This window comes from Ovis canadensis, chromosome X (genome assembly GCF_042477335.2).
Source record: "Ovis canadensis isolate MfBH-ARS-UI-01 breed Bighorn chromosome X, ARS-UI_OviCan_v2, whole genome shotgun sequence".
Classification (NCBI taxonomy): Eukaryota; Metazoa; Chordata; class Mammalia; order Artiodactyla; family Bovidae; genus Ovis; species Ovis canadensis.
Genome location: NC_091727.1, coordinates 81,138,354 through 81,161,899, shown reverse-complemented (window position 1 = coordinate 81,161,899; position 23,546 = coordinate 81,138,354). Strand labels below are relative to the sequence as shown.

The following is a 23,546-nucleotide window of genomic DNA, read 5'->3' as shown; positions in this document are numbered from 1 at the left end:
TGATGGAAAAGGGCTTGTTGTCTAATGTTGGCTTCAGGCTGCTGTGGAACCTCACCAGACACAGCCCTGGAGGTGGGGTCGTACAGTTAGCCCTAGAGTTAACATCTGTCCTGGGCCTAACCACCTTTTCCTGGGTTAAGAGTTGTTGAGAAACCTTGTTACCCTCCCCCATTCTAAGCCTAGCCCACCACCCCTTATAGGACTTCATTCCCAGGACCACCACACCTGACATCAAGTTGCTATGGTGGAAATGTTTAGTCTAAGTTGAGTCTGACTTGTGACCTTGGAGGCTGTACCCTGCCAGGCTACTGTGTCCATGGGATCTCCCAGGCAAGAATACTGGAGGGGGTTGCCACGCCCTCCTCCAGGGGATTTTCCCAACCCAGGGATCAAACCCAGGTCTCCCTCATTGCAGGCGGATTCTTGACCAGCTGAGCCACCCTTGTACCTCAAGTAGATGTTTCTAGGTCACAGTTAATTCACAGTACAATAGCTCTGTTGTCCAGATTTTTAATGAGGTCTGTTTTCTGGAAAACGGAAGTGGAGAAGAGCTCTGTGCTGACAACACACTAAATGGGGTCGTTAACTTTTGCTGTGTGTCCTTTTACCCCCATGAAGTGAAGTGAAGTTGCTCAGTCATGTTCGACTCTTTGCGACCCCATGGACTGTAGCCTACCAGGCTCCTCCATCCATGGGATTTTCCAGGCAAGAATACTGGAGTGGGTTGTCATTTCCTTCTCCAGGAGATCTTCCCAACCCAGGGATTGAACCCAGGTCTCCCACATTGTAGGCAGCTTTACTATCTGAGCCACCAGGGAAGTCTTTACCCCCATAGGACCACACATTTACAAAGTATCTATAATGGTTACACTGGTTTCTATAGATACTTTGTGTGCATCTATAGCCTTGGTGATCAGCCTCTTCTAGGCAGTGCTTGACCACACCCTGAGTGGTAGGGGCCAAATTGCATTGTGGTCTGAACATGGACTTGACCAGAGGTATTATGGCATCTAGTTAAGTTACAATGAGTTTGGCCACTTGCTGTTTTCTTATGTGTGTATGTCTGTGTATAAATTGCTGATCTCTTCCCTTGTATCTCCTGTTGTTTTCCAGTTTGTGTGTGTGTGTGTATAAACTGCTGATCTCTACCATTGTATCTCCTGGGGTCTTAATACTGTTTCCTAGGAGTCTTGTGTATGTTAAAGATGAACCTTTTGGCATGTCTGCTACACACATGTAATGTCTGTGTCATCTGGCTTTCTGTTCTTGGAGTGGATGGTTTTGTCAGGATAAAATCCTTTGATCTGTTGCAATTCCCTTCTCTGAGCCCTGCCCTTGAGCCAAGATCACGTCTACTGAGCCCCCTCACCCCCTAACCCAGTCTTTTGTCCTCATTCTTGACACTACCCGGGGGACAAGTGGCATGGGTCCAGCCCCAGGGCCCCACCTGCCTTTTCTACCTTTTGATGCCAGGCAGGCAAAGGCCTGACCAGAGGACAAACCCAAAGCGAAGGCACACAGAGGGGTGGCACCAGGGCAGGCTGGGAGCAGGGCAGGGCTTTGAGTCCAGAAGACAGGACAGTCCTCACTTTGGGGCAGCAGGTACATGGCTTCAGGCCACCAGGCCCAGCTGGGGGGCCAGGAAGGGCAGCAGCAGTGACAGCCACAGAGTATCCAGGCAGGGGGGCTGGACCCCGTGCACTGCCCGGCTCAGCGCCAGGTCCACCTCCACAGGGTAGTGGTCACTGATGTTGAGAGCCTAGGGGCAGGCAGCGGGGAGACAAAGCATCAGTCTCAGGCCCAAGGGGCTTCCCGGGGAGCCCACTGCAGCCTCACCACTGCTTACCTCCTGCTCAGTGAGCCCAAAGCTCTGGGGGAAGTTGAAGGCGGCCGCGCCACGCAGCAGGCTCTGGAGGTGCTCCCCATGGAGCACGATGCGATCGTAGGTGCAGTGGGTGCTGGCCCGCACCGTAGTGTCCACGCCGTCGGCGATAGCCCAGTGGAAGCCAGCCTGAGTCCGAAGAACTAGGTCGTCCAGGCGCTTTTTGGTCAGTGATGCACAGTCAGCATTGAAGTCCCCGAGCAGGATCACATCCTGGAGATGCAGGCAGCTGTCAGGCCCAGCTGCCTGGCTGCCCTGGTCCTCTTCCCTCCCACAGAATCGGCCCAGCCCTACCTTGGTCTGCCAGCGCTCGGAAGCATCCAGAAACACGTCATATAGGGCATTCAGCTCCGTCTCCACGGCCTTCGGAGTGGTGTGCAGTGGGACCAGCACAAGGCTGGGAAGAACTGCAAGACCCCAGGGACACAGGGCTCCCAGCCACTCCTGGCCCTCCCTGGCCCAGTCCCTGCTGGGTGACCAAGCCCACCCCCTGCCCTGGCAGAACCCTCCAGACTCCACTTCCTGCTCCCCCACAGTGGGACCACCCTTCTACCCCCTCCTCTTACCCTTGCTGCGTAAAGAGAACCAGCACACAAAAGGCTCCCGGGTAAAGAGATCATCCTGATTGTCGTATATGTAGGAGTCCCGGACCTCTGCCTCATGTGACCTGGTGGACCAGGGACAAGAAGCGGTGGCCCCATGTCACTGCTCTTGGTCTGCAAGTGCCCACATCAGAGCTGGCACTCAGGGAGGGGGGCCTGCCACCAGCAGCTCTATTTCATGGAAGCACAGCCTTCTAGCCCTTCTTTCTAGAACTTCTTTTAGATTGAGCTAGAATTCACTTACCATAAAGGTACCTTGTTTAACATGCACAGTTCAGTGGCAATGCACAAAGTTGTGCAACCATCACCACAATCAATTTCAGAATATTCTTAGCAGGCCAAAGCAACATCACTCATGAGCATTTTCCATTCCCCTCCCTTCAGCCCCTGATCTGTTTTCCATCTCTGCTGAACACGTCATGCGAATGGAATCAAATAATACGTAGTATTCTGTGACTGGTTCTTTCCCTTAACACATGTGTCCCAGCTGCATCCGGGCTGCAGCCTGGCTGAGACTTCCTCCCTTCTTAGGCCAAATGATACTCCACTGTGTGGAGAGACCACCTTTCATTTACCCGTTCATCGGCTGATGGACACTCAGATCAATTTCCACTCTGAGATTAGGAGCAGGGCTGGTATATGGGCAGGGCTCTGTTCCCCCATCACTTCAGAGTGAGTTCTAGATATTATATAATTTCATCTATATAGAGGAGCAAGTCTCCATCTCTGACTGCCACCCTTGCCCTCTCAATCCTGACCCCCTCAGGCTGTCCTCCCAGGGACTGAGGGCTGTTTCCAGAAACTGCATCTGCCCAGGACTCAAAACAGGTCCCCAGGGAGTCTCTTCCCAGGAGCTGCAACCAGTCACTCCCACAGAGGGGGCCACTCTAGCCCTGAGCCCCAGCGGCTTCTGCAGGGGGGAGGCATGGGGTGCCCACATCTATGCTTGGGGAAGGAAGGTGTCCTTCTGGAGGGAAACATGGGCACCAAAGCTGTCTGGGGTAGAGCACAGGAAGACCCCGGGGTAAAACCTCTGATGAGAAGTACAATGTGAAGGTGAGGGCCACCCTTCGGGCTACTACATGGCACCAAGCATCCAGGCCGCCTCGGTCTCCGTCTGTGCTCACCGGTAGAGATACACGTACTTCTCCTTGTATGTGCTACGCCCCAGCAGGAGGCTGCTGTGGGACGCGTAGGGCCCGGAGTCATCAAATCTGCCAGAAAAGGGGACCTGGGGTCAGCGACCCTGAGGCTCTTGCGGGGAGGGCCCTCTGTTAAGACCCACAGAGCCTTCCTCACCGATTGAGTTCTCGAAGCAAGAGGGGGATGGCACTGTCAGATGAGTCCACCACCTCCTGCAGCACCGTGATGTCACAGCGAGCCAGGATCTGCAGGAAACCAGGAAGGCTAGTCCTGCTCAGGGCCAGCTGCCCAGGCAGAAGGGTGGTCTCTCTGGGGACTGGGCAGTGGCGTGGCCATGAGTGTCATAACACACTGGCTGCAGCCCCAAGAGAGCTGTGAGGCTAGAAAAGCCCTGGGAGAAGATGGAATGCCATTGCCATAAACACCGCACCCATTTTACAGAGGAGGAGACTGAGGACGACAGTGAAGAAAGGTGCTGCTCCACATTGCCACACCATATCTCCTGATGTCCCCCTCTTCTCTGGGACATGCCCCTGGTCAGACAGGACTAGGGGTTTTGGGTCATGGTCCTTAGGGGCCCAGCTTCCCTGCAGGCATGAACTGACCTTCACTAAGGTGTCAAGCACAGGTTCTCTGGCCACCTTGACAAGTGTCAGCCGCTGTGCATTGAAGGCACAGATGCGAAAGGTCTCAGCCCCACTGGCCAGGAGGAGGAGCAAGAGCAGAGCATGGCTGTGTATGGGCTTCTGGAACGCTCCAGAGGAATCCAGGTTGCCCCAGGTTCAGGTCCCAGTTGCGCACAGTTCTAGTTCCAGAAAGACATGGTAATATGCGACAGAGAAAGTGATGCTCATCCTGCTGCCCAGAACCAGCTTCCCCGTGCTGCCACCATCACACATGTCCTCCTTTCTTCCTTGTGGATATCTTCCAACATCAGCATGTATGTTGGAAGCCCTTTCTCAGGCTTGTTCTTTTTCATTGGGATCAAATACACTCAGCATCGAGTTTACCATCTGAACCATTTTTAAGTGCACAGTTCAGTGGCATGAAGCACCTTCACCTTGTTGTGCAACCATCCCCACCATCCATCCCCAGAACTTCATCATCTCCCCAAACTGAAACTCTGTCCCCATTAGACAATAACCCTCCTTCCCTCCCCCAGCCCATGCCCCCCACCATCCTTACTTTCTGTCTCTAGGAATCTGGCTCCTCTAGGCAACCCATGCAACTGGAGTCATACAGTAGCTGTCTGTTTGTGACTGTTTGATTTCACTGACCATACTGTCCTCATTTCATCCATGATGTAGCAGGTCTCAGAATGCTCTTTTGAAATTTTAAATAACATTCCACTGGATGGATGGAGCACATTTTATCTATTCACCAATCCATAGACACTGGGTTGCTTCCACCTTTTGGCTACTGTCAATAATGCTGTTGGGAACACAACTCTACAAATATCTCTTCAAGCTCCTACTTTCAATCCTCTTCATTAAGTACCCAGAAGTGAAATTGCTGGATCATGTAAATTGAAGGGATTAGATTTGATAGACAGAGTGCCTGAAGAACTATGGATGGAGGTTCATAACACTGTAAAAGAGACAGTGATCAAAACCATCCCCAAGAAAAAGAAATGCAAAAAGGCAAAATACTTGTCTGAGGAGGCCTTACAAATAGCTGTGAAAAGAAGAGAAGCGAAAGGCAAAGGAGAAAAGGAAAAATATACCCATCTGAATGCAGAGTTCCAAAGAATAGCAAGGAGAGATAAGAAAGCCTTCCTCAGTGGTCAATGCAAAGGAATAGAGGAAAACAATAGAATGGGAAAGACTAGAGATCCATTCAAGAAAATTAGAGATACCAAGGGAACATTTCATGCAAAGATGGGCTCGATAAAGGACAGAAATGGTATGGACCTAACAGAAGCAGAAGATATTAAGAAGAGGTGGCAAGAATACACAGAAAAACTATACAAAAAAGATCTTAAAGACCCAGATAACCATGATGGTATGATCACTCATCTAGAGCCAGATATCCTGGAGTCCAAAGTCAAGTGGGCCTTAGGAAGCATCACTACGAACAAAGCCAGTGGAGGTGATAGAATTCCAGGTGAGCTATTTCCAATCCTAAAAGATGATGCTGTGGAAGCGCTTCACTCAAAATGCCAGTAAATTTGAAAAACTCAGCAGTGGCCACAGGACCGGAAAAGGTCAGTTTTCAGTTTTAATTCCAGTCCCAAAGAAGGGCAATACCAAAGAATGTGAACACTACCACACAATTGCACTCATTTGTCATGCTAGCAAGGTCATGCTCAAAATCCTCCAAACTAGGCTTCAACAGTACATGAACTGAGAACTTATAGATATACAAGCTGGATTTAGAAAAGGCAGAGGAATCAGATATCAAATTGCCAACATCCGGGATTTCCCTGGTGGTCCAGTGGCTAAGACTCTGAGCTCCCAGTGCAGAGGCCTGGGTTCAATTCCTGGTCAGGGAACTAGATCCCACATGCCACAGTGAAGATCGAAGATCCTGTGTGCCATAACCCAGGGAAGCCAAAAAAAAAAAAAAAAGACAAATTGCCAACATCCATTGGGTCATAGAAAAAGCAGGAGAATTCCAGAAAAACATCTACTCCTGCTTCATTGACTACACTAAAGCCTGTGACTATGTGGATCACAACAAACTGTGGAAAATTCTTATTTTGGAGAAGTCTTAAAGAGATGGGAATATCAGACCACCTTACCTGCCTGCTGAGAAATCTGTGTGCAGGTCAAGAAGCAACAGTTAGAACCGGACATGGAACAATGGACTGGTTCCAGATTGGGAAAGGAGTACGGCAAGGCTGTATATTGTCACCCTGCTTATTTAACTTATATGTAGAGTGCATCATACAAAATGCTGGGCTGAATGAAGCACAAGCTGGAATCAAGATTGCCGGGAGAAATATCAATAACCTCAGATATGCAGATGACACCACCCTAATGGCAAAAAGCGAAGAGGAAATAAAGAGCCTCTTGATGAAAGTGAAAGAGGAGAGTGAAAAGCTGGCTTAAAACTCAGCATTCTTGGAGAAGGCAATGGCAACCCACTCCAGTATTCTTGCCTGGAGAATCCCAGGGACGGGGGAGCCTGGTGGGCTGCCGTCTATGGGGTCGCTCAGAGTCGGACACGACTGAAGCGACTTAGCAGCAGCAGCAGGAAGTTTCAGTGATACCTATATATTTTCGTGTGATTATTTTGAAAGAGTGTGGGTAAAAGTTACCTCCCAAGGTTGGCTTCTTGACCAATTGCCAGGTTTTGAATTCTTTTTCCAGGATCTACCTAAGGTGGTTCGTTGATGACAGGTTTTTTTCCCTTGCATCCCTGAAGGCCTGGGGATATTACGTGCCCATCTTCACAGGTTTTAAATTGTTGCTACCCAAAGTGGCCACAAGGTGGCAACATTTCTTCATGCCCCACTCTATTTTGGTAGTTTAAATTGTTACATTCTATTAGAGAAGACGTGATTTCCGATTTTTTGTTGTTGCTGTTGTTTTCAGGAACTTCATTCAGTTATACACAGAGGTATATCTATTAGACACGTGTCTTGTATTACATTGAGAAAAACTGTACTTTGAAAAATACATGTTTTTAGAGCTTCTTAAAAAAAAAAAACCTCAGCATTCAAAAAATTAAGATCATGGCATCCAGTCCCACCACTTCATGGCAAATAGAAGGGGAAACAATGGAAATGGTGATAGATTTTATTTTCTTGGGCTCCAAAATCACTGCAGATGGTGACTGCAGCCATAAAATTCAAGGACGCTTGCTCCTTGGAAGAAAAGCTAAGATCAACCTAGAAAGCATATTAGAAAGCAGAGATATTACTTTGCCAACAAAGGTCAGTCTAGTCAAAGCTATGGTTTTTTGAATAGTCATGTACCAATGTGAGAGTTGGACCATAAAGAAGGTTGAGCGCTGAAGAATTGATGCTTTTGAACTGTGGTGTTGGAGAAGACTCTTGAGAGTCCCTTTGACTGCAAGGAGATCACACCAGTCAATCCTTAAGGAAATCAGTGCTAAATATTCATTGGAAAGACTGATGCTGAAGCCGAAGCTCCAATACTTTGGCCACCTCATGCAAAGAGTCGATTCATCGGAAAAGACCCTGATGCTGGGAAAGCTTGAAGGCAGGAGGAGAAGGGGACGACAGAGGATAAGATGGTTGGATGGCATCACTGACTCAACAGACATGAGTTTGTTTGAGCAAGCTCTGGGAGATGGTGAAGGACAGGGAAGCCTGGTGTGCTGCAGTCCATAGGATCGCAAAGAGTTGAACACAACTGAGCAACAACAATAAAATGGTAATTCTCTATTTTTTTTCTTTTTTTCTTTTTGGAAGGTCATATTATTTTCCACAGTGGCTGCCTCATCTTCCATTCCCACCAGCAGCACACCAGGGTTCAACCTTAGAGTTGATTCTACCTTTTCACCAGCATCAGCAACCAGGAGGACCATCAAGGTGCATTTCTTTCTCCCCAGCTGCCAGACATGATCTTTAAGATAAACTCCTTCAATTGCTGGATTCAAGTCAGCCAGAGTCGTCTGCGACTCTGCAACCAAAGCCCACTTCCTGCAGGTGTCACCCTCACAGAGCCATGTCAGTCCATCTACTTCCCTCTGCCGGCTTTTCTCTGTTACTTCTGTGACCTTCCTCCCTGGGCTCACTTTCGCCCTGGCTGGGCCCCCTGCCTGTTTCTCTCTAGCCACCTGCTAGTGTCACTCATGCTAGTTTGGGCTCCTTCCCCAGTGCCTATTCTGGGATGCCCATGGGTCTTTAGGCAGCCCTGGGCAGGCAAAGGCAAGCTTGGAGGCTCTGGGGCCATGGGCTCCCAGGAGGGTGGAGGGCAAGAAGAACTAGAGAGTTCCTCCCCTCAGGGCTTCCCTGATAGCTCAGTTGGTAGAGAATCTGCCTGCAATGCAGAAGACCCTGGTTCAATCCCAGGATCAGGAAGATCCACTGGAGAAGGCTACCCACGCCAGTATTCTGGCCTGGAGAATTCCATGGACTACCATGGGGTCACAAAGAGTCGGACACGACTGAGCGACTTCACTTTCACTTTGGCCTCAGCCCAAAGCGGGGTCCGGTCTCTCAACACCAGCCCTGAGCCCCAGCCTTGGAATTCCCTTCCCGCCTGGCCTTCCCAGGCTGGGGGCCACTTTCTCCTTTCCCCTCTGGCTAGAGGGCGTCCATACCTGCGCAGACCAGGCCGTCTCTACACCTTTCTGTGCTGTGGGCTGATCGCGACAGCCCCCAGGGAATCGCAGCGCCGGCCTAGACGGAAGGAGACAGCAGAGGAAGACTCCGCCAGCACACTGACCGCTCGGTCGAGGCCGGTTTGCCGGCCTCACCCTTCCGGCGGGCGGGCACGGCCCTGGCTCCGCCTCGGCGGTGGAAGGGAGGACGGCCCGGGGCCTGGGAATCGCTGACCCGACCTCCCGCCTTCCCAGCAGACTCCGCCCTCCCCGCCCGCGAGGGACCTGGCGCCTGCGGCGGCGGAGGCTCTGAGGCGAGGGGCGAGCCGTGAGTCAGAGCCGGTCCTGGGCCCGACCTGGAGCGCTTGGCGCACCGAGGGGAGCCCCGCGGCGAGCCTGGGCGTCCCCCACCACCCCAGGACAAAAGCCTTCTCTCCAAGTCTTCGGGCCGCGCACTCCTAGGTTCTCTGCATGGCCGCAGGCGAGCGGGCGCAGGAACGCGCCGTGTAGGTGGAGCCCAGGGCAGACCGCGAGGGGAGTCCCCATGGGGGTCGCTGCTGGGACAAGTGGGCGACTCGCGCGGGTTCTGCGGCCCGGCGGCGGGTCCTCACTGGCTGGTTTGTAGTGCGGTTTTCCCCGCAACTACCCACTCATGGATTGGGGGTGGTGATGAGCAGAAGGTTTGGGCATTTTTAAATTTTTTGGCCTCGCCACACCTTGCAGGTACTTATTTCCCGGACCAAGGACGGAACCTGCACCCTTGGCAGTGAGAGCGCCAAGTCCTAACCACTGGACCAGGAAATTGCTGGGGAAATGTTTTTTAAATACATGAAGTCATGCGGTGCTTTAAAAAATAAAAACTAAAAATATTACTGCTTAAGGAGTACAGGGCTTTCTTTTTGGGTGATGAACATGTCTGGAACTGGTTGGAAATGGCTGACAACATTTTGGATGTATCAATACTAAATGATATAAAATACTGTTATATATATTTCCTATTGTATGTTATATGCTGCTATACATTGCATATAACATCACATATGACATTTTATTACAAACATACATTCATACAGTGTAATTCTGTAATATGGTAATTGTATACAATTGTATGTAATTTCGTTCAGTAGCTTAGTCATGTCCAACTCTTTGCAACCCCATGGACTGCAGCACGCCAGACCTCCCTGTCCATCACCAACTCCCAGAGCTTGCTCAAACTCATGTCCATTGAGTCGGTGATGCCATCCAATCACCTCATCTTCTGTCCTCTTCTGCCTTCAATCTTTCCCAGCATCAGGGTCTTTTCCAATGAGTCAGTTCTTCGCATGAAGTGGCCAAAGTATTGGAGCTCAGCTTCAGCATCAGTCCTTCCAATGAATATTTAGGACTGATTTCCTTTAGGATGGACCGGTTGGATCTCCTTGCAGTCCAAGGGACTCTCAAGAGTCTTCTCCAACACCACAGTTCAAAAGCATCAATTCTTCGGCGCCCAGCTTTCTTTATAGTCCAACTCTCACATGCATACATGATTACTGGAAAAACCACAGGTTTGACTAGACGGATCTTTATTGGCAAAGGAATGTCTCTGCTTTTTTTTTTTTTTTGGTCTCTGCTTTTTAATATGCTATCTAGGTTGGTCATTGCTTTTCTTCCGAGGAGCAAGTGTCTTTTAATTTCATGGTTGCAATCACCATCTGCAGGGATTTTGGAGCCTAAGAAAATAAAGTCTGTCACTATTTCCATTGTTTCCCCATCTATTTGCTATGAAGCGATTGGACCAGATGCCATGATTTGAGTATTTTGAATGCTGAGTTTTAAGCCAGCTTTTTCACTGTTTTCTTTCACCTTTATCAAGAGGTTCTTTATTTCTCCTTCACTTTCTGCCATTAGTGTGGTGTCATCTGCATATCTGAGGTTATTGATATTTCTCCTGGCAATCTTGATTCCAGCTTGTGCTTCATCCAGCCTGGTATTTCACATGATGTACTCTGCATAAAAGTTAAATAAATGGGGTAACAATATACAGCCTTGACATACTCCTTTCCCAATTTGGACCTGTCCATTGTTCCATGTCCGGTTCTAATTGTTGCTTCTTGATGTGCATACATATTTCTCAGGAGGCAGGTCGGGTGGTCTAGTATTCCCATCTCTTGAAGAATTTTCCACAGTTTGTTGTTGTGATCCACACAGTCAAAGGCTTTGGTGTAGTCAATAAAGCAGAAGTTGATGTTTTTCTGGAACTCTCTTGCTTTTCGTATGATCCATCAGATGGACATTTGATCTCTGGTTCCTCTCCCTTTTCTAAATCCTGCTTAAACATCTGGAAGTTCTCAGTTCATGTACTGTTGAAGCCTAGCTTGGAGAATTTTGAGAATTATTTTGCTAGCATGTGAGATGAGTGTAATTGTGCGGTAGTTTGAACATTCTTTGCCATAGCCTTTCTTTTGGACTGGAATGAAAACTGATCTTTTCCAGTCCTGCGGCCACTGCTGAGTTTTCCAAATTTGCTGGCATATTGAGTGCAGCACTTTCACAGCATCATCTTTTAGGATTGGAAATAGCTCACCTGGAATTCCATCACCTCCACTAGCTTTGTTCATAGTGATGCTTCCTAAGGCCCACTTGACTTCAGACTCCAGGATATCTGGTTCTAGATGAGTGATCATACCATCATGGTTATCTGGGTTATTAAGATCTTTTTTGTATAGTTTTTCTGTGTATTCTTGCTACCTCTTCTTAATATCTTCTGCTTCTGTTAGGTCCATACCACTTCTGTCCTTTATTGTGCCCATCTTTGCAGGAAATGTTCCCTTGGTATCTTTAATTTTCTTGAAGGGATCTCTAGTCTTTCCCATTCTATTGTTTTCCTCTATTCCTTTGCATTGACCACTGAGGAAGGCTTTCTTATCTCTCCTTGCTATTCTTTGGAACTCTGCATTCAGATGGGTGTATCTTTCCTTTTTCCTTTGCCTTTTGCCTCTCTTCTTTTCTCAGCTATTTGTAAGGCCTCCTCAGACACGTATTTTGCCTTTTTGCATTTCTTTTTCTTGGGGATGGTCTTAATCCCTGCCTCCTGTACAATGTCATGAGCCTCTGCCCATAGTTCTTCAGGTACTCTTATCAGATCTAACCCCTTGAATCTATTGTCACTTCCACTGTACAACTGTAAGGGATTTGATTTAGGTCCTACCTTATTGGTCTACTGATTTTCCCTACTTTCTTCAATTTAAATCTGAATTTTGCAGTGTATGTAGATAATTATGTAAAAATTATGTAGTGTAATAACATTACATATGGTACATTCATAAAATAATCTATATAATAAAAATGCTATAAAGTAGTTAATTCTATGTTAGATGAAATTAATGAAAACAAAGGGGAAAAAACTAAAAGGGCTCTGCCAACCCCGACCTTGAGTGGCGTCAGATAACCGTGCCAGGCAGCACGTTAGTCACGGAGACTTTTCCAAGGACAAACAAAGTAGACAAAAGGGAAGTGGACTCGGAAGAGGGGGCGGGGCTCGAGCCCCTCCTGCGCCGGAGCGTGGCGGGGCCGTGGCGTGGCGGGGCCAAGCCGCCCGTCAGCCTGTCATCGCTGCCATCGAGCGGCCCGAGAGAGTTTTGCGACAGTTGGCGGTCGAGCCCGGCGCCACCGCAGTCTTGCTTTCCGGCGGGTCCGCGGAGCTCGCGGCTTAACGCCGCCATCAGCCCGGGCTCCTCAGTGCGCTCCCGGTTTTTTGGTTCCGGGACGGCTAGTGTGTGGCGCGAGAGCGAGGCCGGGACCGGGCCCGGTTCAGGCCCGACCCGCGAAGTGACCTTGGTCGAGTGCCCTGTCGTGCCGAGCTGTGGCGCCCATCCGTGGGCCTGTTAGTGACCCGGCTCCCGAGCGGTTGAGGACGTAGACCTAGAGCGGCCCCTATAGGCTTGCCCCAGGGCAAGGGGAGCGCCGGGCCACTGGGGGCTGTGGCGGAAGCTGGGTGCGGGGGAGATGCCCCTCCACGTGAAATGGCCGTTCCCCGTGGTGCCGCCGCTCACCTGGACCCTGGCCAGCAGCGTCGTCATGGGCCTGGTGGGCACCTACAGCTGCTTCTGGACCAGTGAGTGGGCCCACAGCCGAGGCAGGGTCGGCCGCGTGGCTCCACGCCTAGCCAGAGTTGGGGTTCGGGGCGCTGGCAGGGGTTGGCTTGGTAGGGGGGAGCGCTGGGCCCCTGGGGAAAGAAGCCAAGATCCCTATCCTGCCCGTCTCCCCTCAGAGTGCATGAACCACCTCACCGTCCACAACAAGGAGGTGCTGTACGATCTCATCGAGAACCGAGGCCCAGCCACACCCCTCATCACGGTCTCCAATCACCAGTCGTGCATGGATGACCCTCATCTCTGGGGTACACGGGCCAGCGTGCTGGGCTTGGGGAGGCAAGAAGGGAACCTGGGTCAGGGCCAAACAAACAGAACAAACTCCTCACAGGGCTCTTTGCCTGGTCCTCACACTCCTGTTTCTGGGGTGTCCTGCCTCAGGGATGAAAGTTTGATTTATGGCCCCTTCAGCATTCTCCTAGGTAGTGTGATTTGGAGAGGGCCTCTGGAATTTGGAGGAAGTGAGGAGATGACCACAAGGCAAAGTCTGACGGCTACTTTACTCTGAGCTATCAGGCCTGCGGGACCCTCCATTCTTTAAACTGCTGATGGTTCGGAAGAGCTTTGGGAATAAATCTGAGGAGCACAGGGTGTCCTGTCAAGGAAGCTCTGGGCTAGGGGCTGGAAGACCTGTGTTCTGGTTCCGGCTTTGCCTCAGGCTGGGTTTGTAGCCTTCGACCAGCCTCACTGGGGAGTCTAGAAGTTCTGCTGTGCTGACTTCACAGGGAGTTGCTTGGCTCTAATAACCCAGGTGGCTGGCTACAGGGGTGTCCAGAGCTCCCACTGCTGGACGAGGACAGGGAGCTCATGGGGAGCCATGTGGTCAATTTAGTCGTTCAGAGCACACACTTGCTGCTCTGGGCAGAAGATGGCCTGTAGGGTGCCAGAGGCAAATCCCAGGGACCAGGAGAAAGGTTTTAGTGCCATCCAGTCACCTGGACCAGGGTGGTGGCAGTGACAGTGGAGGAATAGTTAGAAGGATGTGCTGTGTGTGCATGTTTAGTCGCTTCAGTCTTGTCTGACTCTTTGCAGCAGCGCACCAGGCTCCTCTGTCCATAGGATTCTCTAGGCGAGAATACTGGAGTGGGTTGTCATGCCCTCTTCCAGGGGATCTTCCCCACCCAGGGATCGAACCCCCATCTCCTGCATTGCAAGTGGATTCTTTAATGCTGAGTCAGCAGGGATGGGCAGCATTAGCATATATCAGGGAGGTAGGCAGGCTGGATGTGGTGACTACTAAGATACAGGGGGTGGAAGATGGAGGAGCCAGGGAGAACTTGGGGGTCCAGCCGAAGGGTCTGGAAGATAGCTCTTTGGGCTATAGGGAAATGTCCTTGTCCCTCATTCCCTGAAACAGGGTGACAGAAAGTGGTGCCCCCCTAGGTACAAGGTCAGTTGAGGCATGCAGCCTTCTCTCCTCCAGGGATCCTGAAACTCCGTCACATCTGGAACCTGAAGTTGATGCGTTGGTGAGGAGGAATGGACCCCCACAGTGGGCCCAGCAGGCCTTACCCGTATGCCCAGATTGGCCCTCCTCCTGGCCTGCTCAGGAGGTGGCCTCCAGCAGTCCAGGCAGGGCCTGGGGTGGGACCCCACTGGCCCTCCTGTGCCTCTGTTCTGCATTGCCGATGCCGTTAGGCAGCACGCTGGCGGGAGGAGGGTGGCAAGGAAGCAGGGTGCAGGGGAAGCCAGGGTGACTGCATCCATCCCCACTCCAGGACCCCCACAGCTGCAGACATCTGCTTCACCAAGGAGCTGCACTCACACTTCTTCAGCTTGGGCAAGTGTGTGCCCGTGTGCCGAGGTGAGCCACTCCTCTACGAGGGGCTGTTGGGCTGCTGGGTGCTGGGGACACTTCTCTGGCCCTTCCAGGGGCAGGGAGACTGGTGGCAGTGTCTCTGGTTCAGCTGCACTGGGAGTTGAGGGACGCCGGTGGGACAGGCCTCCTGGGTGCCAGGGCTGCAGGCACCTCATGCAGCTGCCTCACTCGCATGAGGCCCACCTCCACCATCTGGGAGGAGGGAGCAATGGTTTCTTGGAGAGCACTGATTTCCCTGCAAGTGCCGGAGGACTGGGTGCCCTGGGGCTCTGGCATTGGAGGTCAAGGAGACATTATCCACAGTTGCTTCTTGGGAGGCCGTTGCTAAGAGACACACTGATGGCCATGTGGTGTCATCAGTCAGCGATGGTGGTGGCACGTGCCGGAGTCTGTGAGTTTGTGAAAACAAACAGGCTTCTGTGTCGAGCTGTGTGACATGGAGTGATTACTCCATACCCCTTGAGAGCTTCAGAAGGTCGGGGCCATTCGGATCCCCCTTCTCCAGAAAAAGGGGCTCATAGAGAGAAAGCTGTGGGGTCAAGATCATAGGGCGAGAGGTGGCCAAGCCCGAATTCAAATCCAGCTTGCTTGGTCCTCTGGGGAAGTGGGATTTTTCCCGGCAGAGTATGAAAGGCAAGGCATCCTAGACCCAGGAAGCACGTAGCAAACCCTGAAAGGGTACGTGACCAAGGCAGAAAATGTAGGTTACGGGCTGCCTGTGATGCTTCTAGAACAATCGTGCTAAGAATTTGATGTGCTTTCTTGTGTGGTTAAGAGAAAGAGAGAGCCCCCGGGCTGCAGTGTACTTGGTGGACAGAATCGGGGTTGAATGGAGGCCAGGAGCCTGGTTAGGGGCTGTCACAGTTCCTCTGGCGACAGGGCCTCTGGGGGTCACCACAGAGAGCTGGGGACCACGTGCTTTGGGCTGTGCTTTGGAGGTGGAGTTGCCAGGACTTGTTGATAGATTGGTCATGGCCGGGGGTGGGGGGCGAGGAGAAGAAAACTCAACGATGACACTAGGTGACGGCAGGTGCCAGGGAACCGCTGGGAGGATGGGACCAGGGACAAGCAGCAGGGCATTGAGAGATCCTGTCACCCGAGGAGGGAGCAATCCAGAGACAGTGTGATGTGCCATTCTGGAACTCTAAAAGATCCTGGGAACTCTGGTGCAAACGAAGTCAGCCACACAGAAATGAGAGTGTAGAGGGGGAGAGAAGGGACCAGGACAGCCCCTTACCACAGTGGAGACATAAGCCCCCAGCACAGCAGGGAGCAAAACAGGGCTCCTGGCTATTGTGGAAGCTTCCCGTGATCCTGGAGAAGCCACTTCCCTGGACTGACAGCCACCAGAGCTGAGGGAGTGGTGGGGAGGGGCCCTGCAGGGTGGGGGGCACTCCTCCTGGAAGTTGGGGTGTAAGGAGGAAGTAACCAGGGGGTGTTTGAGGTCAGGGGAAACCTTATTGCTAGTAGTGGAAATGGTAATGATGGTTTGGCTCAGTCGGAAAAAAATCTGCCTGCAATGTAGGAGATCTGGGTTCAATCCCTGGGTTGGGAAGAACCTCTGGAGAAGGAAATGGCAATCCGCTCCAGTATTCTTGCCCGGAGAATCCCATGGACAGAGGAGCCTGGCGGGCTACAACCCATGGGGTCGCCAGAGTCAGACACGACTTGGTGACTAAACCATCACCATCCAATGAAAAGTTGCAGTGCCCACCCCTCAGGTCTGCAGACTTTCTTACTCCCCAGAGACCCCTGCCTGGAACACTCTCTTTTTTGCTGCATTTGGAGGCAACTTCATCTCCCCAGAACACAAGCAGAGGCCCCAGTGTCATTGCAGTTGACCGTGGTATCCATCATGCACTGCTCTGAGTGATGCTGATGCTGCTCGGGTACTCTGTCTTGAGTCTTAGTCCCTCCTTTCTGTGACCTCAGGGGCTTTCCGTGTCCACTTCTACCCTCATTTTTCTTTTTGACCTGTATCTACATTTTAGGGTACAATAAAAGCAGCAAGTGCAGTCTTATTCCTAAGCACCTTCTGGTGAGAGAATGCGGGAAGGGACAAGCTGTCAAATGCATTGGTCGTGCAGTAAAGGCCTAACAATTGAAGCAAAGGAAGTACCCAGTATACTTTGCTTCTGTGTTCCAGAAAATTTCCTCCCCACCTCGTGCTAGGACATGAAGTGTCAAAGTGATCTTGCACAAGCCATGCAAGTGAGTAGAAATAGCATTTGTAAAAGCTAAACATCCTGAAGGGTTGCTCCACAAGCATAGAATTTTAAAATTTCGATTGCGAGCTGGAAGACTGGTTCGCACCAGTCGGTTTTTGTCAAGCAGGAGCCTGTGCCTCTGAAGCCCAGCCCTAGTGGGTCGTGTGATCCCAAGTAGGGAACCCACAGCTCTCACTTATGACACCCAGAGAAACTGCAGTGGGTGACTGCTCCCCAACTCCAGCCCCTGAGGGAGCTGCTGGGCCGTTTCCATGTGGATTGGGTTGAGACCCTTGGATCCCTATCTAGCACCTTCCAAAGACTTGGCCTTGCAGAGAAGAGGTTGGAAGTTCATTTCTTAGGGCATCGGCCCAGGTAGTCCTACCATCCCTCTGTCCGTGTCTCCCTGTTTGTTTTATTTTTCTTGGTCATGCCACAGGGCAAGCAAGATCTTACTTCCCTGACCAGGAATGCACCTGTACCCCCTGCAGTGGGCAGTGTGGAATCTCAGCCACTCGGCCACCAGGGAAGCCCCACTCTCCCTCTTTGTGTTGTGGCTCTCTACTCCTCACTTGATGAGATAAGGATATTTACCCCTCTTTTTCAGCCTCCCTCTTTCTCGGTCTCTGTCCACTCTCTGGACAAGCTTGGCAAGCAAGGTTTTTACTGCGTGTGGGCACAGATTGTCCCCATGTGACGCCCAAGTCAAGAGCCAGCAGTCGTGTCTGGGTTATTGCTGACCGCTGGGCCACTTGGGGCCAGTGTCACAGTCTCGGGGCATCTCTGAGGCAGTGTTGCCAGCATCGGGGATGGCTCAGCCACAGCACTTTCCGTGTAGCAGATTTGACTTTTCCCCAACTCTCAGTGACACTGTGAGTCAAAGTCACTCAGCCGTGTCCAACTCCTTGTGACCCCATGGACTATAAAGTCCATGGAATTCTCCAGGCCAGAATACTGGAGTGTGTAAGCCATTCCCTTCTCAAGGGGATCTTCCCAGCCCAGGGATTGAACCCAGGTCTCCCACATTACAGGTGGATTCTTTACAAAGGGTGACTCGAGTTTTCAAGGGGCGCCCTTCAAGGAAGGGGAGAGCAGGAGGGAGGGACAGCAGAGGCTGAGGACTCAGGCGAGGCTCAGAGGCCCCTGAGGGGTGCCTGTGGGAACTGGTCTGTAAGAGACCCTGGGGAAAGGCTTGCTGTGCAGAACTTTGGGCCCCAGTGAGACTAGAGATCACAAATAGCCTTGCTTTGCTCCTGTAGCTTCCTCTGGGCCAGCAGCAGCCGCTGGGAGGCTTGCCCCTGGACTAGCTTGTCCCAAGGCTCCAAGAGCCCAACTGTGGAAGCAGGGGCAGGGAGGACAGTAATCAGTTTGGGGGTCCGAGAGGGCACACACTGCAGGTGTCTGACCCCAGCTGGAGTTGCTCAGGGGAAGCAGCTGTTCTGGGACTGATGGGCAGAAGGTGGGGTCATAGATGGTTTGCAAGGAAGTAAGGGAAGTTGCTTAGTCGTGGCTGACTTTGCGATCCCATGGACTGTAGCCCGCCAGGCTCCCCCGTCCATGGAATTTTTCAGGCAAGAGTACTGGAGTGGGTTGCCATTTCCTTCTCCAGGGGATCTTCCCGACCCAGGGATTGAACCCAGGTCTCCCGCGTTGCAGGCAGACGCTTTACCATCTGCAGTGTTCGCGTGGACCAGGCCCTGGGGGTGAAGTGGAGGAGGGGGGTCCTGGGACAACCGAGACTGATGGAGGAGACTTTCTCATTGGCAGGAGACGGCGTCTACCAGAAGGGAATGGATTTCATTTTGGAGAAGCTCAACCACGGGGACTGGGTGCACATCTTCCCAGAAGGTCAGTGGTGCTAGCAGGCTTGCAACTCGCTCGAAGATCTGGATGGGACTGCCCCCATCCCCTCCCAGTAGCCCCTAAGCTGCGACTCCATCCTCTCTCTCAACAGGGAAAGTGAACATGAGCTCTGAGTTCCTCCGCTTCAAGTGGGGTAAGAGCCACTGGTCCTCTCTGGCTGGGTGGGACCCAGGCACGTGGGGCAGATGACTGTGATCATTGCCACAGAAGGGGGATGGGCCCAGACCAAGGCCAGCCTGAAAGAGGAGCTGGCCCAGGGCAGCTGCTTTGAATGGGGTTGCAGGGAGGGCAGGAGCGGCCCTGTCCACAGGCTGGCACCAAAATGCCACTCATGCCAATGTTTCTGCCTCTCCCCCCGGGCAGGAATAGGTCGCCTGATCGCTGAATGTCATCTCAATCCGATCATCCTGCCCCTGTGGCATGTTGGTGAGCCTCCCTCTCGGACCACCACTGCAGCCCAGGGAGAGGGGCTTTGCACAGTGGTCTTGTGGGATGGGTCTCCTCTGGGTGGTCGAGTCAGGGTTCCTGGACTGCCCTGCTCCACCCCCCACACCTGCACCCTGGCTCTCTGTCTGCTGTGCTGCAGGAATGAACGATGTCCTTCCTAACAGTCCACCCTACTTCCCCCGCTTTGGGCAGGTAGGTAGGGCCACCGATCATGTATGTCTGTCTGTCTGTCTGTCTGTCTGTCTTCCCTCTGCCCTGTGACTTCCATACGGCACCACCGAGCCCAGATTCAAGAGGGGCTGGGCTTGCAGCAGAGGGAACAGAGTGAAGCAGAGACGAGGGGCGGTTTCCTGGCACCATGGCCAGGGCGAGGGCAGGATAGGGATGACTTGGGCATGGACCCCAGGATTGGCTTGGACGTCACTGAGCCCGACCACCACGTTTTAAAGCAGGAGGGTGGACCCAAGGGGGTACTCAGCATCTTAGTGCTGGGGTTGTGGGCACCCCGCCCCCCGCTCCTGTCAACCCACTGGCGGCTGGTCTCCCCGCAGAAAATCACCGTGCTGATTGGCAAGCCCTTCAGTGCCCGGCCTGTGCTTGAACGGCTGCGGGCAGAGAACAAGTCAGCAGTGAGTTTCTCCTTGGGGCTGTCCTCGCCCGTCCCAGTGCCCTTGGCTTCCTCAGGTGCACTGGGCGAAGCTCCCTGAGGACTGCGTGGCAGCCCCAGTCCTTCGCCCTCAGGTGGAGATGCGCAAAGCCCTGACGGACTTCATCCAAGAGGAATTCCAGCGCCTGAAGAGCCAGGCAGAGCAGCTCCACAACCACCTGCAAGCCAGATAGGTGCCATCCCGCCTAGACCTGGGTCCAGCTGCCTTTTGGACTGGGAGGGGGTGGCGAGGCCTGGGCCAGACACAGCTCTGGGACCCCTCCCAGCTCTCTCAGCGCCGCCTTTGGGCGCTGGGCTGGGGGATGGACTGATGCTCGGAGCTCAGATATGGTCCTTTTGACAGATTGGTGCATAACCCTTCCAGGGATCCCCCTCCGAGTGGGCGAGCATTGTAGCACCTCTGGTTCTGCCACTGAAAGAAGGCTCTCAGCTGCTCCTCGCACTTGGCCACACAGGGAGGAAAGACCTTTAGGCGGGGGGCCCTGTGCTCTTTCACCTGCAAGCCGTTTGCTCCCAGAGCTGGGGACTGGAAGGAGGGCCTGATCCAGCAGGGCACTGGAAGGAGGAGCCCTGATCTCACTGCTTCCTCAGGGATAGCCATCAGCCATGTCTTTCTTCTGCCTGTGCTCCCTGCAGGCATGGGAGCCTCTGGCAGGGCCCAGCCCTGGGCTGCAGGTGGAAGAGCTGCCCTTTTCTATAAGGGGAGCCAGGTCCAATGGGGCCCAAGACCCGGCCCCTCGCTGGGGCCCACTGTTCTTTCTGCCTCCCTGGCATCACTTGAATCCCTTTGTTGTTTTATAAACTATCAATAAAGGATTTGTGTTGTGCTCTTTTACCTCTGGCCTCTCTGTAGGGGTGGGGCTGGGAGGTGACCCTCTGGACCAGAAGGCTGGCCCCTGAGAGCTCTGGGCACGTCAACAGCACTTGACTGGACGGGCTCTCAGTGGGCACCAGCCACTGAAGACTTCCATCCTTGTCTGCAATCCCCATGCAGCCTGACAACAGTAGGGCTTCATCTCATTCTGCAAATGGTGCAGCATGAGGTTAATGGACTTGATTCAGAACCTAAAGTTTGCAAGGCAGGGAGAAGCGAGTAGCAATTCAGTCCTCAGGCTGGTTCCCTAGGCAGAGGTGGTCTCTGAAGCTCCCAGTGAGCTGCTGCAAACTACACGTGCTGTGATGAGAGGTGGGAAGAGGGACAACTTGACTGAGTTTGGAGCTCTGGGTGGGAGAAAAGGTAGGAGGATCCAGGGCGGTGGCACTCTTGGCAGAAGGGAAATCCTCTTGAGAGAAAAGCCAGCTCTGTTTAGGGCTCCAGTTTGTCCACAGGTAGTTGTTCAGTTGTTAAGTTGTGTCTGACCCTCTGACCCCATGGACCGCAGCACACCAGGCTTCCCTGTCCTTCACTGTCTCCCAGAATTTGCTCAAATTCATGTCCATTGAGTCAGTAATGCTATCCAACCATCGCACCATCTGCCACCCTCTTCTCCAGTCCTCAATCTTTCCCAGCATCAGGGTCTTTTCCAGAGTCAGCTCTTTCAATCAGGTGGCCAAAGTATTGGAGCTTCACCTTTAGCATCAGTCCGTCCAATGAGTATTCAGGGTTGGTTTCCTTTAGGATTAACTGTTTCCTTTACTTTTTCTTGACTTTTTCCCTTTTTTCCCCTTGATTACTTTTCCTTTAGGATTGACTGTTTCCTCTACTTTTTCCTTCACTTTTCCTTGACTTTTTTCCTTTAGGATCAAGTCCCTTGATCTTGCAGTTCAAGGGACTTTCAAAAGTCTTCTCCAGCACCACAGTTCAAAAGCATCAGTTCTTCAGTGCTCAGCCTTCTTTGTGGTCCAACTCTCACATCTATGTATGACAACTGGAAAAACCACAGCTTTGACTATACAGACCTTTGTTGGCAAAGTGATGTCTCTGCTTTTTAATATGCTGTCTAGGTTGGTCATAGCTTTCCTTCCAAGGAGCAAGCCTCTTTTAATTTCATGGCTGCAGTCACCATCTGCAGTGATTTTGGAGCCCCCCCCCCACCTCCGCCAAATAAAGTCTGTCACTGCTTCCACTTTTTCTCCTTCTATTTACCATGAAGTGAAGGGACTAGATCCCATGATCTTAGTTTTTTGAATGTTGAGTTTTAAGCCAGTTTTTTCATTCTCTTTCACCCTCATGAAGAGGCTCTTTAGTTCCTATTAGTGAAGTTCAGTCACTCAGTCGGGTCCGACTCTTTCTGACCCCATGAACTGCAGCACGCCAGGCCTCCCTGTCTATCACCAATTCCCGGAGTTTACTCAAACTTATGTCCATTGAGTCGGCAATGCCATCCAACCATCTCATCCTCTGCTGTCCCCTTCTCCTCCTGCCCTCAATCTTTCCCAGCATCAGGGTCTTTTCCAATGGGTCAGCTCTTCACATAAGGTGGCCAAAGTATTGGAGTTTCAGCTTCAACATCAGTCCTTCCAATGAACACACAGGACTGATCTGCTTTAGGATGGACTGGTTGGATCTCCTGGCAGTCCAAGGGACTCTCAAGAGTCTTCTGCAGCATCACATTTCAAAAGCATCAATTCTTCGGTGCTCAGCTTTCTTTATAGCTCAACTCTCACATCCATACATGACTACTGGAAAAACCATAGCCTTGACTAGACAGACCTTTGTGGACAAAGTAATGTCTTTGCTTTTTAATATGCTGTCTAGGTTGGTCATAACTTTCCTTCCAAGGAGTAAGTCACCATCTGCAGTGATTTTAGAGCCCAAAAATGTAAAGTCAGCTACTATTTCCACTGTTTCCCCATCTATTTGTCATGAAGTGATGGGACTGGATACCAAGATCTTAGTTTTCTGAATGTTGAGCTTTAAGCCAACTTTCTCACTCTCCTCTTTCACTTTCATCAAGAGTTTCTTTAGTTCCTCTTCACTTTCTGTCATAAGGGTGGTGTCATCTGCATATCTGAGGTTAGCCATTAGTGAAAGTTGGACCCTAAAGAAGGCTGAGCACCGAAGAGTTGGTGCCTTCAAGTTGTGGAGCTGAGAAGACTCTTCAGAGTTCCTTGGTCTTCTAGGAGATCAAGCCAGTCAATCCTAAAGGAAATCAACCCTAAATACTCATTGAAAGGACTGATGCTGAAGCTGAAACTCCAATACATTGGCCACCTGATATAAAGAGCTGACTCTCTGGAAAAGACCCTGATGCTGGGAAAAATTGAGGGAAGGAGGAGAAGGGGGCAACAGAAGATGAGATGGTTGGTTAGTACCACCAACTGAATGGACACGAGTTTTAAGAAACTCCGGGAGCTGGTGAAGGATAGGGAAGCCTGGCATGCTGCAGTCTATAGGGTCGCAAAGAGTTGGACATGACTTAGCAACTAAACAACAACAACGGGAAAAAACATAAACCCTTGTAAACATTAAAAAAAAAACCACATAAATCCTTGTGGCTCAGCTGGTAAGGAATCCACCTGCAACGTGAGAGACCTGGGTTCAATCCCTGGGTTGGGAAGATCACCTGGAAAGGGAAAAGGCTACCCACTCCAGTATTCTGGCCTGGAGAATC

At 51.7% G+C, this 23,546-nt stretch overlaps 2 protein-coding genes, 1 long non-coding RNA gene and 1 other non-coding gene across 8 annotated transcripts; 3 read left to right on the top strand and 1 right to left on the bottom strand.

Moving 5' to 3' along the window:
- Positions 1-496: 496 nt before the first annotated feature.
- Positions 497-4,406, bottom strand: DNASE1L1 (deoxyribonuclease 1 like 1; the record flags this gene model as incomplete). The annotated part of the gene is made up of 7 exons (XM_070291198.1): positions 497-1,759; positions 1,847-2,095; positions 2,177-2,289; positions 2,449-2,549; positions 3,612-3,698; positions 3,784-3,872; positions 4,233-4,406. Coding segments are annotated over 7 exons (960 nt in total), but the record flags the coding sequence as incomplete, so codon positions are not given.
- A 4,139-nt stretch (positions 4,407-8,545) lies between these two features.
- TRNAC-GCA (transfer RNA cysteine (anticodon GCA)) lies at positions 8,546-8,618 on the top strand. The gene has a single exon. It is a non-coding gene; the product is annotated as a tRNA-Cys (tRNA).
- Positions 8,619-9,127: 509 nt separating this feature from the next.
- On the top strand, positions 9,128-9,731 carry LOC138931122 (uncharacterized). The gene is made up of 2 exons (XR_011446412.1): positions 9,128-9,365; positions 9,583-9,731. It is a non-coding gene; the product is annotated as an uncharacterized lncRNA (long non-coding RNA).
- Positions 9,732-12,338: 2,607 nt separating this feature from the next.
- TAFAZZIN (tafazzin, phospholipid-lysophospholipid transacylase) lies at positions 12,339-20,827 on the top strand. 5 transcript variants are annotated; one of them, XM_070291916.1, is made up of 11 exons: positions 12,390-12,952; positions 13,109-13,237; positions 14,413-14,458; positions 14,708-14,793; positions 18,783-18,863; positions 18,970-19,011; positions 19,242-19,304; positions 19,465-19,517; positions 19,877-19,954; positions 20,067-20,165; positions 20,336-20,827. In XM_070291916.1, exons 1-10 carry the CDS (start codon positions 12,844-12,846, stop codon positions 20,163-20,165), a joined length of 786 nt encoding a protein of 261 aa, XP_070148017.1. In that variant the 5' UTR covers positions 12,390-12,843; the 3' UTR covers positions 20,336-20,827. The 5 variants fall into 5 exon arrangements, with proteins under 5 accessions (XP_070148016.1, XP_070148020.1, XP_070148017.1 ...); XM_070291918.1 differs by having other exon boundaries at positions 12,521-12,924; XM_070291915.1 differs by having other exon boundaries at positions 12,339-12,952; positions 20,067-20,827.
- The last annotated feature ends 2,719 nt before the right edge of the window (positions 20,828-23,546 follow it).

Coding starts and splice junctions, on each gene's coding strand:
- TAFAZZIN (XM_070291915.1), top strand. CDS start 12,844: ATGCCCCTCCACGTGAAATGGCCGTTCCCCGTGGTGCCGCCGCTCACC. Junction 14,459..14,707: donor AACCTGAAGTTGATGCGTTG/GTGAGGAGGAAT, acceptor TCCCCACTCCAG/GACCCCCACAGCTGCAGACA. Junction 19,305..19,464: donor CCTGCCCCTGTGGCATGTTG/GTGAGCCTCCCT, acceptor GCTGTGCTGCAG/GAATGAACGATGTCCTTCCT.